The 16,264-nt window shown below is 42.5% G+C and overlaps 2 protein-coding genes across 5 annotated transcripts in view; one reads left to right on the forward strand and one right to left on the reverse strand.

Moving 5' to 3' along the window:
- The window catches only part of Alg13 (ALG13, UDP-N-acetylglucosaminyltransferase subunit), a 61,910-nt gene extending 59,978 nt beyond the window's left edge, over window positions 1–1,932 (forward strand). The window contains exon 25 of the transcript XR_005498315.2: window positions 1,776–1,932. The gene's annotated coding sequence lies outside the window, so the exon portion shown is untranslated. The remainder of the gene's footprint in view (window positions 1–1,775) is intronic.
- The window catches only part of Trpc5 (transient receptor potential cation channel, subfamily C, member 5), a 284,811-nt gene that overhangs the window by 20,165 nt on the left and 248,382 nt on the right, over window positions 1–16,264 (reverse strand). For 3 of the 4 annotated variants that reach the window (NM_080898.3, XM_063279766.1, XM_063279765.1), the window contains one exon: window positions 15,934–16,129. In NM_080898.3, coding sequence (NP_543174.1) covers window positions 15,934–16,129 — 196 coding nt within the window. Of the gene's footprint in view, window positions 1–12,770; window positions 12,911–15,933; window positions 16,130–16,264 lie in introns of those variants that run through there. The other variant, XM_063279767.1, reaches the window with a different exon arrangement.

A 16,264-nucleotide genomic window follows, 5' to 3' on the forward strand; every position in this document is an offset into this window, starting at 1 on the left:
ACATATATATATATATACATATATACATATAATTTATGTATTATTGATGCCACAGATTAAAATCAGGGACTGTATTATTATCATAAAACCTACAAGTGAGGCAGATTTTCTTTCAATTAAACAATTCATTGATCTCCATGCATGAAATACTTGCAAGGAATATAAATCTGGCTATCTATTTTGTAAAACATGATTGACAAATTATAAATCAGAGATTTCTCAAAGCTTCTATCATTTCATAAAATGTATTTACTAAGGACCTACTATATGTCCCATTTTCCTAGGCAGCAGTGGGATATGAAGAAAACAAGTGACAGCCCCTAATCAGGAAGCTTTCTTAGGTCTTTGAAGGTTGAAAAGATGCATATTATGGAATCAGCCACGTAACTGGAAAATTGGCTATTTACTTTTGTACATCCCACAAGCTAAGAATATTTGTCTTACATTTTTTAATATTATCAAAATCAAAGGAATAGTATTTTGCCCGTTAACATTTATAGAAATGTCAGTGTCCATAAACAAAACACTATCAGCACATAGCCATGCCCATTCGTTTTTATATTGTGTTTGGCTATTTTTGCATTGTGACGGAAGAATTGAGTAGTTGAGACAGAACTTATGGCCCACAAAGCCTAAAACATTTGCTAACTGGCCCTTTACAGGAAAGGTTGCGGCAGTGGTTAATATTGTCACTTTGATAGGACATAGAGTCACCGAGGAAGTGACTAGATTAGGTTAATTAAGATGAGAAGACCCAACTCAATATAGGAAGCACCACTCTTTGGGCTGGGGTCAGAAACGAAAGGCAAAAGTGAGCTGAGTACCAGTATTCAGGGCTTTCTGTTTCCTGGCTGCAAATACAATGTGATCGGCTACCTTAAGTTCCTGTCTCCACGACGGATCCCAAATAAATACTTCCTTCAATTACTTTTACCAGGTATTTTGTTCAAAGGAATGCAACACGTACGCAAGAGGATAATAGGATGAGTTTTTGTCAGCTTTATCCAAATTGCTTCGTGCTTCAAAATATTCTCTATGTACTGAACATCGTTCATTCATTCATGCTTCAAATATATTTAAGTTCTTTTGTATTTATTTTTTATGTGTATTTGGATGTTTTGCCTGCCATGTATGTCTGTGCACCATGAGAATGCCTGGTGCCTGTGGAGTTGTGAAGAGGGCATCGTTTCCTCTGAGACTGGAGTTACAGATGGTTGTGAGCTGCCATGCGGGTGCTGGGAACTGAGCCCAGGTGCTTTGGAAGAGCAGTCATTGTTTGCTAAGCCATCTCTCCAGCCCTCAAACACATTTAAAATTAGAACTTACATATCCTTAAAGCTGTTGCCTGTCCGTGGAGTATGTTCCCTTAACTGGGCTGCCTTGTGTGGTCTCAGTGGGAGAGGATGCACCTTGCCCTACAGAGACTTAATGTATCAGGTTCGGCGGATACCCAGAGAAGAAGGGACTGTGGGAAGTGGGGACTGGGAAGGGAGAAGTGATTGGGATGTAAAGTGGATAAATAATATATTTTAGAAAAGAGTCTACAGTATTCTAGAAGATGAGTTCTAGTTAAAATGGAGACCCTCCGCTCTAAAATATATCTGCATCAATTAGGTTGCCTGCGTGACATGTACAAATGAGGTATTATGAGCATTCATCTCCTAGAATGTCCAAGGTGATCCTCTTTACAGAGAGGTCATGGAGATTGGGTGGGGTTAGTGGAGAGATTTGTAATCCCATTATTTCACTTTTTCTATAATGATTGTTGATTCTAGGCACTGTTGGAGATAATTGTTGGAGAGATGGCTACTTCTCCAGAGACCCTGAGTTCAATTCCCAACAACCACAATCATTTCACAACCATCTGTAACGGGATCTGATGCCCTCTTCAGGTGTGTCTGAAGGCAGTGACAGTGTACTCACATACATTGAATAAATTAAACTTTTTAATAAAAAAAAATTGTTGATTCTTTATTGAGGGGATAAGTCTAAAATGCTTTCTTTTCTTCCATTCTGCAAGATTTCTGGTGTGCCACAATTATTAGGAGGGACTTTGAGATATATATGTTTCTCATCAAGACTTTGTTATCCAGGGGAAAGTGGGGAGGAGGAGAGCAGAGGAGAACAGAATTGTGTGAAGAAGACAAAAGCAGAAAGGAAACAGAGAAGGCTGGGCATGTAGGAGAGAGAGGGGAGGGAAGATGGGAAGGAGGAAAGGAGGAAGAGGGAGGGAGGAAGGGGGGAGAGAGAGGGAGGGGGAGGGGGAGAGGGAGAGGGAGGGGGAGAGGGAGAGGGAGGGGGAGAGGGAGAGGGGGAGGGAGAGAGAGAGAGAGAGAGAGAGAGAGAGAGAGAGAGAGAGACTTGTTATATTCTTATTTTACCCTGATATTTTCTTTAGTCCTTGAAAACAGCAGATTTATCTTGTGCCAGTTGATGTCCCTGGGAGGTCTGCTCTTTTCTGTGCAGGCAGGGGAGGGAGGAGGTTGTAAGCTGGGGAGAGGGAATGGGATCTTCAGTACAGAGGGACTTGGGTGGAGTGGAGGGAGGGGAAGCTTCCATTAGGATGCATTGTATGAGAGAAGAATAAATAAAAAGAAAAGTAAAACAGCAGGTTTACTTTAACAACTGAGATGATGTAAATTGGCTATTCTATCTCAAGTAAAAGGCAGACAAGGTACCTGACACTACTCTAGATATTTTGGTTTGCGAGTTGTCAATGCTCTGAGCCCATTTTATCTCTGGTGATCACAAGAAGAGAAAGACTTTCTTAATGTTAGCTTAGAATACACATTGAATGTTTTCTGAGTGTTTTAAATTGTGTGTGTCTGCTCAAAGAAGCCAGAAGAGGGCATCATATTCCCTGGAACTGAAGTCCAAGGCATTTGGGAGCTGTCTGACATCTTTGCTAGGAACCCATTTCCACTCTTCTGCAAAGGCAGCAGGACCCCTAAGTGCTGAGTCATGGCCCCAATACCATATTTAGTTATCCATTTCTAAGCAGAAGCTGGATTCGTGGTTACTCACTTGTAACCTGAGAACAGGGAGGTAAAAGCCTGTATGTAGGAGCAACACAGTGAGTTCTTGTCTCAAAAATTGAAACAAACAAACAAAAACACAAAAAGCAAGCAGCCCTCCCCCAAATCTCAATCCAATCAAATGAAAGAATATGTGTATCATTGGCTGTTCCAGTCAAAGATGCAGAGTATTTAAAACAAGGGCTCTGAGACTAGGGTAGAAGAGGCACACAACTTTGTAAGGACCTCGGGGTCATGGACACTTGAATTGTCTACAAATGTAGTTTGTAATTTATGAAGAAATCATCCTGAGAACAATCTTCAGGGAGATTCAGTTTTCAACAAGGAGCGATTGTTTTCCACCCTGAGCCTCAGCCTGGAACTCTTTTGACATGCGCACTAGTAGCTGTTGACATATGGAGGCTGCTATATCTTTGACTTGGGAACTGCTGCTACCTAGTGCAAAACCACAGTGATGGTGATATTGCCTATGTTTGTGAACACTTTTTTTGCTTGTGCCCCCCCCCCCCACACGTTTCCTCTGGCACACATAGAGAGAGGCATTAGGGCTAACTGGCAGAATCAGTTCTGTTTCTCTTAGATCGACTCAAGACAGAATTTCTATGACAACTACCTATGTTTCTGATGGACACCCAGGAGAGGCAGATACAGAGAAGCAGCTCAGGTATCTAGCCTGTTAGGTTGCCTTTTAAGAGCAGGAAAGAAAATAAAGAATGTATTCGTTCCATTTCTCCTTGACCCTCTGTCAGACACTAAAACACTTGGCACTCAGCAAGAAGCAGCACAGGCTACAGCTACACTTGGAAAACAGAGTTGGGAGCTCAGCAGAACCCAGTTACCACAGGCGGTGAGAATTTCAAGGTGAATCTCTCTGGTCCCCAGCAGATAGACACACACCCTCCAAAGACTTGCTAACACAAAATCAGAAGGCTGGGAGCAGTAGAGCCAAGAAAATGCAGTTCCTAAGGTAGACCACCAGGGGGCGAGCCAAACCAGGCCCAGGCAGAGAGGAGCAGTCTGAGCACTGAGCAGTCGCTGCTAGCTGTACAGCTTTGCCAAGCGTGCCTCAGTCTCCAGTTCTGGAGCAGGGTGCTGGACAGTTCGTTTACTAGACTGGGTATGATTTCAAGAGTCACTGTGGGCATACAAGATCTGTTTGGGAAATAAAAAGGCAGAGGACCTAGGTGTCCCAAGGCATGATGAGTTCCTGTCTGTCATGCTCAGGAGTACAGAGGCAGGCTTGTTTATTCTGTAGTTGTAGGCTGTTTTGTTGTTGTTGTTGTTTGAGACAGGGTCTCTTATGTAACCTTGGTTGGCAGGGAACTTACTAGGTTGATCAGGCTGACCTTGAACTCACCAAGATCTGCCTACCTCTGCCTCCTGAGGGCTCAGATTAAAGGCACGGAGAGGCTCAGTCACTACGAGCATTTCTTGTTCTTGCAGAGGGCCCAGTTTCTATGCCTGGGAGGTAACAACTCTCAGTAACTCTAATAAGTTCTTTTCTGGCCTCTGAAGGTACCAGGTATGCACATACTGCAACAGACATGCATGCCGGCAAGACCTATACACATAAAAATACCCCAAATCTTAAAAAAAAAGATGTGCCTTGATATGAGGATTTGTGTCTCATCTTATTAGATCTTATTATACCGTGTTCAATAGATATTCCCAGGAGGTCTGCTCTTTTATGGAGGGAAATGGAGGAGTGGATCTGGGGGAGAGGAGATGAGGCACTGGGAGGAGTGGAAACTGAGGTCAGGATATATTGTTTGAGAGAAGAATAAAAGTAAGGAAGTAAGTTAACAAAAAACAAACAAATACAAGACAGGGAAAAGATAATAAAGATGTGAACCAGCTACCCACTTGTCTGATAGAATGAAGGACAGAGTTGAGGGGAAAGTGTGTGTTTGATGTCTGCAGAGCATTGAGAGAGAGAGAGAGAGAGAGAGAGAGAGAGAGAGAGAGAGAGAGAGAGAGAGAGAGAGAGAGAGAACACGCATAAGGTAGGTGCCGAGCAGAAGGACTTAAAAAAGATGACAGTTTGCAGAAACAAGACAGTCTCCCCACAGGATCCCTTTGGTTAGAAGCTCAGAGACAGTCAGTGAGTCAGCCAATCAAAGGGAGGGAGGAGTGAGGTTGGAGAGAAGCTGGGTATCTTGTGTGTATCACGGCCTTTGAATTAGACTACAAGTCAAAAGGAGGAGATATGATATTGTTGTTACTATGAATTGGGAGACCTTCCTGAGAATTTGTCCTTGGCTAATATCAAAACAGAAACTGAAGACAAGAAATAACAAATGCTGGTCTGGGTGGGAGGGGACATTGAATTCCCATACACTACTGCTAGGAATGAAATTTAGCATAGCCTTATGGAGACAAAATAGAGGCTCCTCAACAAAAGAAAAACAGAATTCATAATATCCAACTGTCTCACTTCTGGACATACACACAAAAGAAATGGAAATCAGCATAGCAAAGGGCTATCTGCATCCAGATGTTTAATGTGGCATTATTACAATAGGTAAAATACAGAATTGACCTAGGTGCCTATCAACAACACATGAATGGGTAAAGAAAACGCAGAGAGTATGCACAGTGGAGTAGTATCCCGCCATTGAGAAAATGAAATCCTTCTGTTTTGCAACAAAATGGATGGGAATGTAGGGCATTATGTTAGGTGAAATAAGGTAGATTCAGAAATACAAGTAGAACATATTTTCTTCCACAAGCGCAGGCTTTTTAAAAAGGTTGGCCCAAATGCAGAACAGGGGTTGCTAGAGTCAGAAGGAAGGGAGGTTAGACATATAGAGTCTGCACTTCTGTAGTGCTTGCTGTACATATGTAATGAAATAGTGCACCAGTTTGGAGTTTGGAGTGTCAAACTAACTGATGTGTATGACCTAAGCATGCTAATCAGAAAGGAAGCAGCGCATGCCTCCTTACACACGTCACTTCAGTCTCTTTGCCTCAGCTTCCCCATTTATAAAATGAAATTACTAGTCCTACTTCACAAAGTGGGTGTAATGGTTTAATGAGACAATATACTGAATATATTTGTATAATGTGTAGCTCATAATGAATGGTCATCATTAGTAATGATTCTAGTGATAAGAGAAAATCATCGGTTCAGTGTCTGGCAATGGCTAAACAAATACCAGTTATTCTGATTCATTTGAAAGGGCCCAGAGTGAGGATGTATGGAGCCAGACAAAGCAGGCTCACCTCCTTGTGTTACACCGACAGGATCCAGGGCTCTGATGGAGCTCCTAGGTACATCCCTTCTCGGGCGTGTGCCAGCACATTCTTTATTGGGACAAAAAGAACTCCATTCATGTTTGAAAGGTTTCCCAAGGAAGCAGGGATGATAGAAAGGAGTAAAGGGCACCCCTCCAGCCTTACAGCCTCCAGCAAACATCGGGGCTCTCTTAGCTGCTCTACAAACTATTTCCTTGCCAGAGATAAGAGCTCAACCCTGCAGTCACTTTTCTGTCTTTTTCCAAATTTGAGCCATACTTCAAAGTCAGACTGATGTATATCTTCTAAATATACCTCACAACAACGCGGTCAAATGATACTGGTTGGAGCACAACTGAATGAATAGGTATCACTCAAGTCGTTCAAACTTGGAGGCACGATAGGAGCACTGGCTATACAGGGACAAAGAAGAGGAGCATGGACACTGAGGCAACTGAGCGTTTAGCAGTAGTAGGGAGCACCTCTTGTCCCAGTGTTTGAAGGGTAACATGAAGATGTAACACAGCCTAGGGTCTGGGGCTCCCTCACAAGACCTAGCTGGATGATAAGGCAAACTGGCCTAATCCACACTACATGGCTGCCCAGGTTCCTATCCCTGCTAGTCTGACCATTGTTGGGCCTATGCTCTTGGTAAACTCTGGTCGCTAATACACTCATGAGGATAGGGCCGTTGTTCCTTTTCTCTTGGCAGACTTTCCACTCTGGATTCTACTTCAAGCTCCCTGATAGCCTGGGCTGTATTTTCCCCCTCGTGTCGTTATGTACCTTTTACAGAACTGACTGACCAGAAGAAGTTAGTTCCTGATGGAACTGGATTACTAACAGGTATTCACACATTCCACACTACCAAGGGAAGGGGATGCTTTCTACGTTTTGATGGTTAGGTGTGTCTGATTTCTCCTTTATGAAATGTGGCAGTCCCTGATCAGCTTGCTCGGGTGGTTTGGCAGCATAGAAAAACAGAAGCCAAGGTGAGCAAAAGTGAGTATCAGGATTGCTTGAGGGCCTCCCAAAGGGAAGAGCCATCTAGTGACATCTGAAATGGCCCTGTCACAACTTCATGCGATTTCTAATGCTTCTTGAAATGCACACGTTTTTCACCAGGAAAAGGACTTTGCTATTGCTTAGATTCATTTCAGCTCTCAGAAGTTGAACTGTGCAGTGGGACTGAAGGCTGGAGGGCTTTGTACTATCTTCTGCATCCTTAAGAAACAACTCTTCAGGAATTGAGTCAGGCCCAGGATTTTTCCGGGAAGAAGTCAAGCCAGATAGTAGGGCTTTTGTCCCCTGATGACGACAATAAAAGCTTTTATCACTGGAAATGGTTAGGCTGAGGAGATTGAATAGTTTGGAGCTGTGATACAACTAGGTAAAGAATGGCATTGTGCTATGGTTCTATTTTTAAAAGATGTGTGTGTGTGTTCGTGCATGCGTGTGTGCTTGTGTGTGTGTGTGTGTGTGTGTGTGTGTGTGTGTGTACCACATATGTGCCTGGCGCCTTTGGTAGTCAGAAGAGGCCATTGGATTTTCTGGAACTGGAATTACAGGCAGTTATGAGCCAGTTACAGTCTCAGCACCCACACAGTGGCAAGAGCAGTTGTACTTTTAACCACTGAGCCATTTCTCCAGCCCATACACTACAGTTCTTGTAGGGCACATGCATTTCAAGAAAGGGGCAACGTGACAGTGTGGTGGGGCCAGACTGAACCAATGACTAGCATATAGTGAACAAAGACTATAGGAATAAGGAAGAAACCGAAATAATCACATTCTTGACATGAGTTCTGGGCCATGGACACTCGAATGGTCCAGAAATATAGTTTGTTACTTAAAAAGAGAACATCATGAGCCCAATCTTCAGGAAGGCCCAGTTTTTAACAAGGAGCAATTCTTTCTGAATCTCAGCCCAGAACTCTTTGAAATACAAATATAACCATTTTTTTTTAATCTCCAGAATGTCCGGTGGTAATTGTTATTTTTTATGGAGGCTGCTGGTATCTTTGACTTGGGAACCGCTGCCCAGATCTGAGCCTTTGAGAAACCATAACAATGGTGACATTTTCAGTTCTTCTAATCTCTTTTTCTCATTGGTATCCCTTCTGACTGTTCCTCAGGCACATTTCCCTCATGGAACCTCCTTTGCTTAGCTACTCTCAGGAAGAGTCAGCACCCATACATTTAAACTGTCAGAGATGGCGGGCTAACAGTTCAGATCACAGTTGTTTCCCACCTGGGAACAAGGGATGAAATACATGGATAGCATTGCAAAAAACTGACTCGGAACACTGGCATTTTACAGTAACTTTGTGTATGTTTTCTCATTTGTACATCTTTTTCTTGTTTAGGTCCAACTGCTCGTTAATGCAGACCATCTCACTAGCATCTTTAAATCCTTCACAGAACACCGATAAAGAGCTCAACTCTTTCTGGGATAGTGCAGCAGCTCTTAACCTTTGAACTAGGATAAACACTGGATAATTTCCCAGTGAGAGTTGCTGACGACCGAATTCCTACCCAGGCTGAAGTAGCCTGTGATACCCTTTGAAAGGGGAGATGAGTCTCTCGTGTTTTCTCTTTCTGATGTCTTTCCTCCATAGCAGAGGCCTTCTTCTAAAGGGGACACTTCTGAAGTTAGAGATGTTACAAATGGAATGGAGTCTACTTTCTACTTCTTTACAACTTATGAAAACTTGGGTATTTGTGCAGTTGGGTTGCCCAGTATCAGCATCCTACTGGATTCACTTTCAAATGGTTTAAGTATACAACCAGGAAATTCCCGAGTAGAGGGTAAGATTCAGAATGGTTAACTCTGGCTCAAGATGTGTGAGATGGTATAGGTCTCACTCAGGCCATCTACTCAGGCTCTTATGGAAGGGAATCAAGGTATTTTCTTTGAGTGCAGAAATAGGTGGTGTTAAAATCAAACCTGCTACCATCAGGTAGTGACAAAAAAGTTAGAGATAATGATTCCCATTCCTTCTAGAAAATCTCATGCAACTCAGTGAGGCACACTGAAATCCTATATTAGATGACAAGAAAAATTCCACTTTTTTTTTTCTGTCACTAGGAATAATCAACTGCCGGATACTTAGGGAGACCACTAGAAATACCTTAGCAGGTAGAAAAAGAAACTTTGTATTCCATGTGTGTTCTCTCCCCTTCTGGAGACAGACTAGGTGTGAGCACAAATCATAAGTCATCTTAAAGGTCTTTGTCTAGTTGGATTTGAATGGAAGGGAGAAAGGGAAGAAGAGGGGAGAGATGTGGGGGAGAGCCATGATACTGAGCTCTACTGTGCTATTCTGTTTCAAGATAACAGTGGAATAGAATTTCAGAGCTAGAAATGGCCTTGCTGTCCTACCCTGATCTGTAGAGACAGACTCACAGAGCTGGCAACCATATTAGTCACCATCAGTCCAACTCCATCACTTTTTGCATGAAGAAACAGAGGCTCAAGAAAGGCAAAGAAGTTACTCCATGATGAAAGTCAGTCCCAGGATTAGAAGTCCTTGGTTTGTAACTTCTTCTACTATATTGCCATTCACTTCATAGTCAGTCACTTAAACATCTATGACCTAAAGTACCCCAGTAGACAATTTTACACACTTAAAAAAAAAATCGCCAGGAGCGGCAGGACCCCTGCGCCTGAGACACCGCCGGAACCTGAAGGAAACAGACCGGGTAAACAGTTCTCTGCACCCAAATCCCGTGGGAGGGAGAGCTAAACCTTCAGAGAGGCACACACGCCTGGGAAACCAGAAGAGACTGCACTCTGCGCACATCCAGACGCCAGAGGAAAACACCAAACGCCATCTGGAACCCTGGTGCACGGAGGCTCCCGGAAAGAGCGGCGCAGATCTTCCCGGTTGCTGCCTCAGTGGAGAGGACTTAGGCAGTACCCCACGAGCAAACTTGAGCCTTGGAACCGCAGGTAGGACCAACTTTTCCCCTGCAAGAAACCTGCCTGGTGAACTCAGGACACACAGAGGCAAAATTCCTCTAGGACCGGGCACTTCCTGTGTTTACCGGAAGTCCCACACCCGCGGATCCCGGCCCGCAGCAGCTCTCTGCTCCCCAACCCCGTGGGAGAGAGACCTCACCGCCTGATCAGGTGGGCACTCCTGAGGCTGCAGAGCGGAGGAGACCACCAACACTGCCCACCCCTGCCCACATCCCTGGCCCAAGAGGCAACTGTATAAGGCCTCTGGGTTCCCGTAGGGGAGGGCCCAGGAGCGGCAGGACCCCTGCGCCTGAGACACCGCCGGAACCTGAAGGAAACAGACCGGGTAAACAGTTCTCTGCACCCAAATCCCGTGGGAGGGAGAGCTAAACCTTCAGAGAGGCACACACGCCTGGGAAACCAGAAGAGACTGCACTCTGCGCACATCCAGACGCCAGAGGAAAACACCAAACGTCATCTGGAACCCTGGTGCACGGAGGCTCCCGGAAAGTGTGGCGCAGATCTTCCCGGTTGCTGCCGCCGCGGAGAGGACTTAGGCAGTACCCCACGAGCAAACTTGAGCCTTGGAACCACAGGTAGGACCAACTTTTCCCCTGCAAGAAACCTGCCTGGTGAACTCAAGACACAGGCCCACAGGAACAGCTGAAGACCTGTAGAGAGGAAAAACTACACTCCCGAAAGCGGAACACTCTGTCCCCATAACTGGCTGAAAGAAAACAGGAAAACAGGTCTACAGCACTCCTGACACACAGGCTTATAGGACAGTCTAGCCACGGTCAGAAATAGCAGAACAAAGTAACACTAGAGATAATCTGATGGCGAGAGGCAAGCGCAGGAACCCAAGCAACAGAAACCAAGACTACATGGCATCATCGGAGCCCAATTCTCCCACCAAAATAAACATGGAATATTCAAACACACCAGAAAAGCAAGATCTAGTTTCAAAATCGTATTTGATCATGATGCTGGAGGACTTCAAGAAAGACGTGGAGAACTCCCTTAGAGAACAAGTAGAAGCCTACAGAGAGGAATTGCAAAAATGCCTGAAAGAATTCCAGGAAAACATAAATAAACAAGTAGAAACCCATAGAGAGGAGACACAAAAATCCCTGAAAGAATTCCAGGAAAACACAATCAAACAGTTGAAGGAATTAAAAATGGAAATAGAAGCAATCAAGAAAGAACACATGGAAACAACCCTGGGCATAGAAAATCAAAAGAAAAGACAAGGAGCTGTAGATACAAGCTTCACCAACAGAATAGAAGAGATGGAAGAGAGAATCTCGGGAGCAGAAGATTCCATAGAAATCATTGACTCAACTGTCAAAGATAATGTAAAGCAGAAAAAGCTACTGGTCCAAAACATACAGGAAATCCAGGACTCAATGAGAAGATCAAACCTAAGGATAATAGGTATAGAAGAGAGTGAAGACTCCCAGCTCAAAGGACCAGTACATATCTTCAACAAAATCATAGAAGAAAACTTCCCTAACCTAAAAAAAGAGATACCCATAGGCATACAAGAAGCCTACAGAACTCCAAATAGATTGGACCAGAAAAGAAACACCTCCCGTCACATAATAGTCAAAACACCAAACGCACAAAATAAAGAAAGAATATTAAAAGCAGTAAGGGAAAAAGGTCAAGTAACATATAAAGGCAGACCTATCAGAATCACACCAGACTTTTCGCCAGAAACTATGAAGGCCAGAAGATCCTGGACAGATGTCATACAGACCCTAAGAGAACACAAATGCCAGCCCAGGTTACTGTATCCTGCAAAACTCTCAATTAACATAGATGGAGAAACCAAGATATTCCATGACAAAGCCAAATTTACACAATATCTTTCTACAAATCCAGCACTACAAAGGATAATAAAGGGTAAAGCCCAACATAAGGAGGCAAGCTATACCCTAGAAGAAGCAAGAAACTAATCATCTTGGCAACAAAACAAAGAGAAGAAAAGCACACAAACATAACCTCACATCCAAATATGAATATAACAGGAAGCAATAATCACTATTCCTTAATATCTCTCAACATCAATGGCCTCAACTCCACAATAAAAAGACATAGATTAACAAACTGGATACGCAATGAGGACCCTGCATTCTGCTGCCTACAGGAAACACACCTCAGAGACAAAGACAGACACTACCTCAGAGTGAAAGGCTGGAAAACAACTTTCCAAGAAAATGGTCAGAAGAAGTAAGCTGGAGTAGCCATTCTAATATCAAATAAAATCAATTTTCAATTAAAAGTCATCAAAAAATATAAGGAAGGACACTTCATATTCATCAAAGGAAAAATCCACCAAGATGAACTCTCAATCCTCATCTTCGGTTGGTTTATATACAAGTGTGCAATTTCTAGGCTTGAAAGTAAAATGATGCTATCTGGTGCTGGATAGAGGAGCCTTATTTTTATTATGGCAGCTTGCTATTTTTGTAACATGGTGATTTGGTTGAACACAATAAAGTACAGTAGTAACTGATCTCCCCTTCTTCCTGGATGAGTGAGGAGATGATTAAATGTTGATGTCAGCATCCTTGAGCATATTCAGATGAGCTTCTGCTTCTGTTGAAAAGGATGCTGTGTTTGATTGTGGTCCGAAGCTTTGAAGCACTACTTGGCATCTCCTTCCTTGGAGGTCTCACTGTTTAAACATAACAGATTTGATAGCTTGTTGGTAAGGTGAGGTCCAGCTTGTCTCCACTAGGTCATCTTCATGTGAATCGGTGGTTATACGGTTTTGTTTTAGGGATATTTCATTTTTTTAATAACGGTTTTAGCTGACATTCATGGAGAGAATGAATCCTTAGAACTGTGCCACTAGTGAAAGGAAATCCTGTCTAGAGTATGTTTCTTTACAAAGCTGTGTCACACCATCCTTTGGGCCCTCTGCTGGAAAAGTAGAATCAAGTCTCAAATAATGCCTTTTAAATTGTATCCTCTAGTATTATAGATGTAGGACAGTACTGTATCATACCTCTGTGGATGTAAAATAGCTTGTACCTGCTTTATGATACGTAGTAGTGACCGTGCTTTATCAGAGCTGTTTTTAATGATGTTGCTCAGAATGTTTTCTTTCCAGATGATGATTGAGAAGCTAATTTAAAAAAAAATGGTGCCAGGTACCACAAGAGTAACAGAACTGTGCTGTTTTCTCGGGTTTTGTTTTTTTACTTTTTTTTTTTTTAATGGAGTGTGCTGGATGTCTCTACAGTTTTGTTCAGATGACAGCAGAACCTGGAAAAGCTGTTGCTGCTGTTGATGCATAACACACTGCTATTATTGGTCTTTTTATATAAATATGAATATATATACAGATATATAATTTGAATTTTTTGAAACTTTAGCTGTGCTGTCAACTTTGGAAAAAAGTATCCCCATTTACTGTATTGAGTTGGCACTGTACAGAAATTAACAGCCATATTGGTCTAGAAATGTTGAACTTAAGTTTTTTCCATTTGTACAGGGGTAACACACTGTATTAAATATGTAAGGTCTTATCTACGTGGGTTTGATTACAAAAACTAATAAAGTATTCGCTAAATTAAAAAAAAATCACCAGTAGCAGAAAATTTTCAAATTTCCCTTTCTATCACTGCAAGAAAGTAGAGGAAAAAAATAAAATTATGAGGATTTACTTCAGTTAATGGTTCCAGTCCTTAATTTCTTTCTTTTTCTCTTTAAAAAAGATTTACTTATTTTATGTATATGAGTTTACTCTAGCTGTCTTCAGACACACCAGAAGAGGGCATCAGATCCCATTGCTGATGGTTTTGAACCACCATGTGGTTGCTAGGAATTGAACTCAGGACCTGTGGAAGAACAGTCAGTGCTCTTAACTGCTGAGCCATCTTTCCAACCCCTAGCCAATGGTTTCTTGATCTTGTTACTCTAAGTCTATGGCAGAACAGCACAGCATAGGAGCACAACAGCCAGGGAGTAAAGAGAAAGAGAAAGGGGATAGGATCCCATAATGCTTTTCAATGATATGCTCCACAATGGCTTAATTTCCCATTCAGTCCTACCTACTAAAGCTTTCATTCCCTTCCATTAGTATCATTGGCTGGAAACCAAGGGTCTAACATGTTGGCCTTGTGGGGATATTTTAGATCTAAGCTATAGTGTCCCTGTGCTAATATATTTCATTGTCATTTATAGGTAGAAAGCACTATCAAAATCAAATTCTCTTACTGTAACATATATCCATTATTGTTTGGTTCTGTCCGTAGTGGAAATGAATAAGAGATGTTTATTATTTCCTACAATATTTGAGAAATGTGAACAGTCTTTGTGAAAGCATATCTATCACATAGACATATATGTACATATAGCCAATAATTTAAGCTCATATAAGCTAAGTGACTCCTCATAAAAAACAATACTAGAGAAATAGCATATAGGAAGGAAGAAAAGACTTAGGTTTTATCATTCCATGCCTTCTACTTGGTAGCATCAGACGGATCCATATGTAGAGGGCACTCGAGCAACTAAATGTCCAAATTCAGAGATATTCAACTGAACTAGTCCTCATTTAACCAAACTCAGTTGTTAATATTCTTTCTAGAAATGATAAACTGAATTTATGAGGAAATAAGTCAAAACTGAGTATTTGCATTGGGGGTGGGGGGACGACAGACAGACAGACACACACACAGAAGGAGAGAGAGGGGAGAGGAGGGAGGAGAGGGGAGAGGGGAGGGGGTATAGGGGAGGGGGGAGAGGGGAGGGGGGAGAAAGAGAGAGAGAGACAGAGAGACAGAGACACAGAGACACAGAGACACAGAGACACAGAGCGGTGCCACAACTACTCCGGAATCCTTTCTAGTCTGGGGTAACAAGCACTAATAATTGAAATAATAATATGATGGACAAAAAAAATCAGCGATGTAAAATGCAAAATGTCATGATATATGTCTGTAACCCCAGTACTCCAGAGGCTGAAGTAAGATGATTGGTAATTTGAGGCCAGTCTGGGCTACACAGTGATACTGGTCTAAAACTAATGAGCTCAATCTAAGATTTAATGGTAGAGTAAGTTACTCATCGCTGCTTCATCAAAAGGATATTCCATCCTATAAACTGAGCATTTTAATATACATCTGTAATTCCAGGTACCGAGCTGTGGAGACAGGAGGACCAGCAGTTCAGGGTCGTCCACTGCTACACAATGAGCTTTTGGCTAACTTTGGATTCTATGAGACATTGTATCAAAGACAAAATAGCCCCTCTCTTTCTCTGAAGGTCATGTTTGCAACAGAATTCCAAACGTAGGGAGCAAGATGTTTGCATTGTTTTTCTCAGAGAAGCAGTAAACTTTATTTATCCTGAACACGAGTGAGAGGCCAAACTGAGTAGCAAACTGTATATATATCCCCTGAGCTTTCCTTACTGAGGCAGGAAAATGGCTGCAAATATTTTTAAAATGTTCTCAACTAATAGCAAGAAAGTCATCAAATAGAATAACCTAAACTAGATTACTGGCATTCTGTACCCTAAGACTGCAAACGGAATTGCTTTGCAAAGAAATCAGTTGAACAACTGACTAATGCATATTCAGTAATGTAGTCACTGAGGCAAGCATGCGTTTCACAGGGCTTGCAATGGGCTCCATATCACTGGGGCTTCTCCAGAAACCCACGGAAGCCCCATTGTAAAGCAGTTACTCACGGCAATGAGCTGGTAGGAGTTGTTCATCATGGCAATGAGCATGTTCAGTAGCACTACCAGGGAGATGACGTTGTATGTCCCAAACATAGTAGCTCCCACAAACTCCGTGAATTCATGCCGGGCCTTCACATTGGTAACATAGAGGTTTAAAAGGCCAAACACAGACCAGAAGAGTGACTGAAGGGTTTCAAAGAGCCTAAGAGAGATACAAGAGCAGGTTAGTTTTCTAAGGAGAGTACGAGAAGAGAGCAAACATGAGGTGGCCCATAAAAGGGCAGTCAGATTCGGGATAGGTAGATGGGCATGCTCATGTATGTCGTGTATTTTGGTC

The sequence above is a fragment of the Rattus norvegicus genome, chromosome X (assembly GCF_036323735.1).
Source record: "Rattus norvegicus strain BN/NHsdMcwi chromosome X, GRCr8, whole genome shotgun sequence".
NCBI classification, from domain to species: domain Eukaryota; kingdom Metazoa; phylum Chordata; class Mammalia; order Rodentia; family Muridae; genus Rattus; species Rattus norvegicus.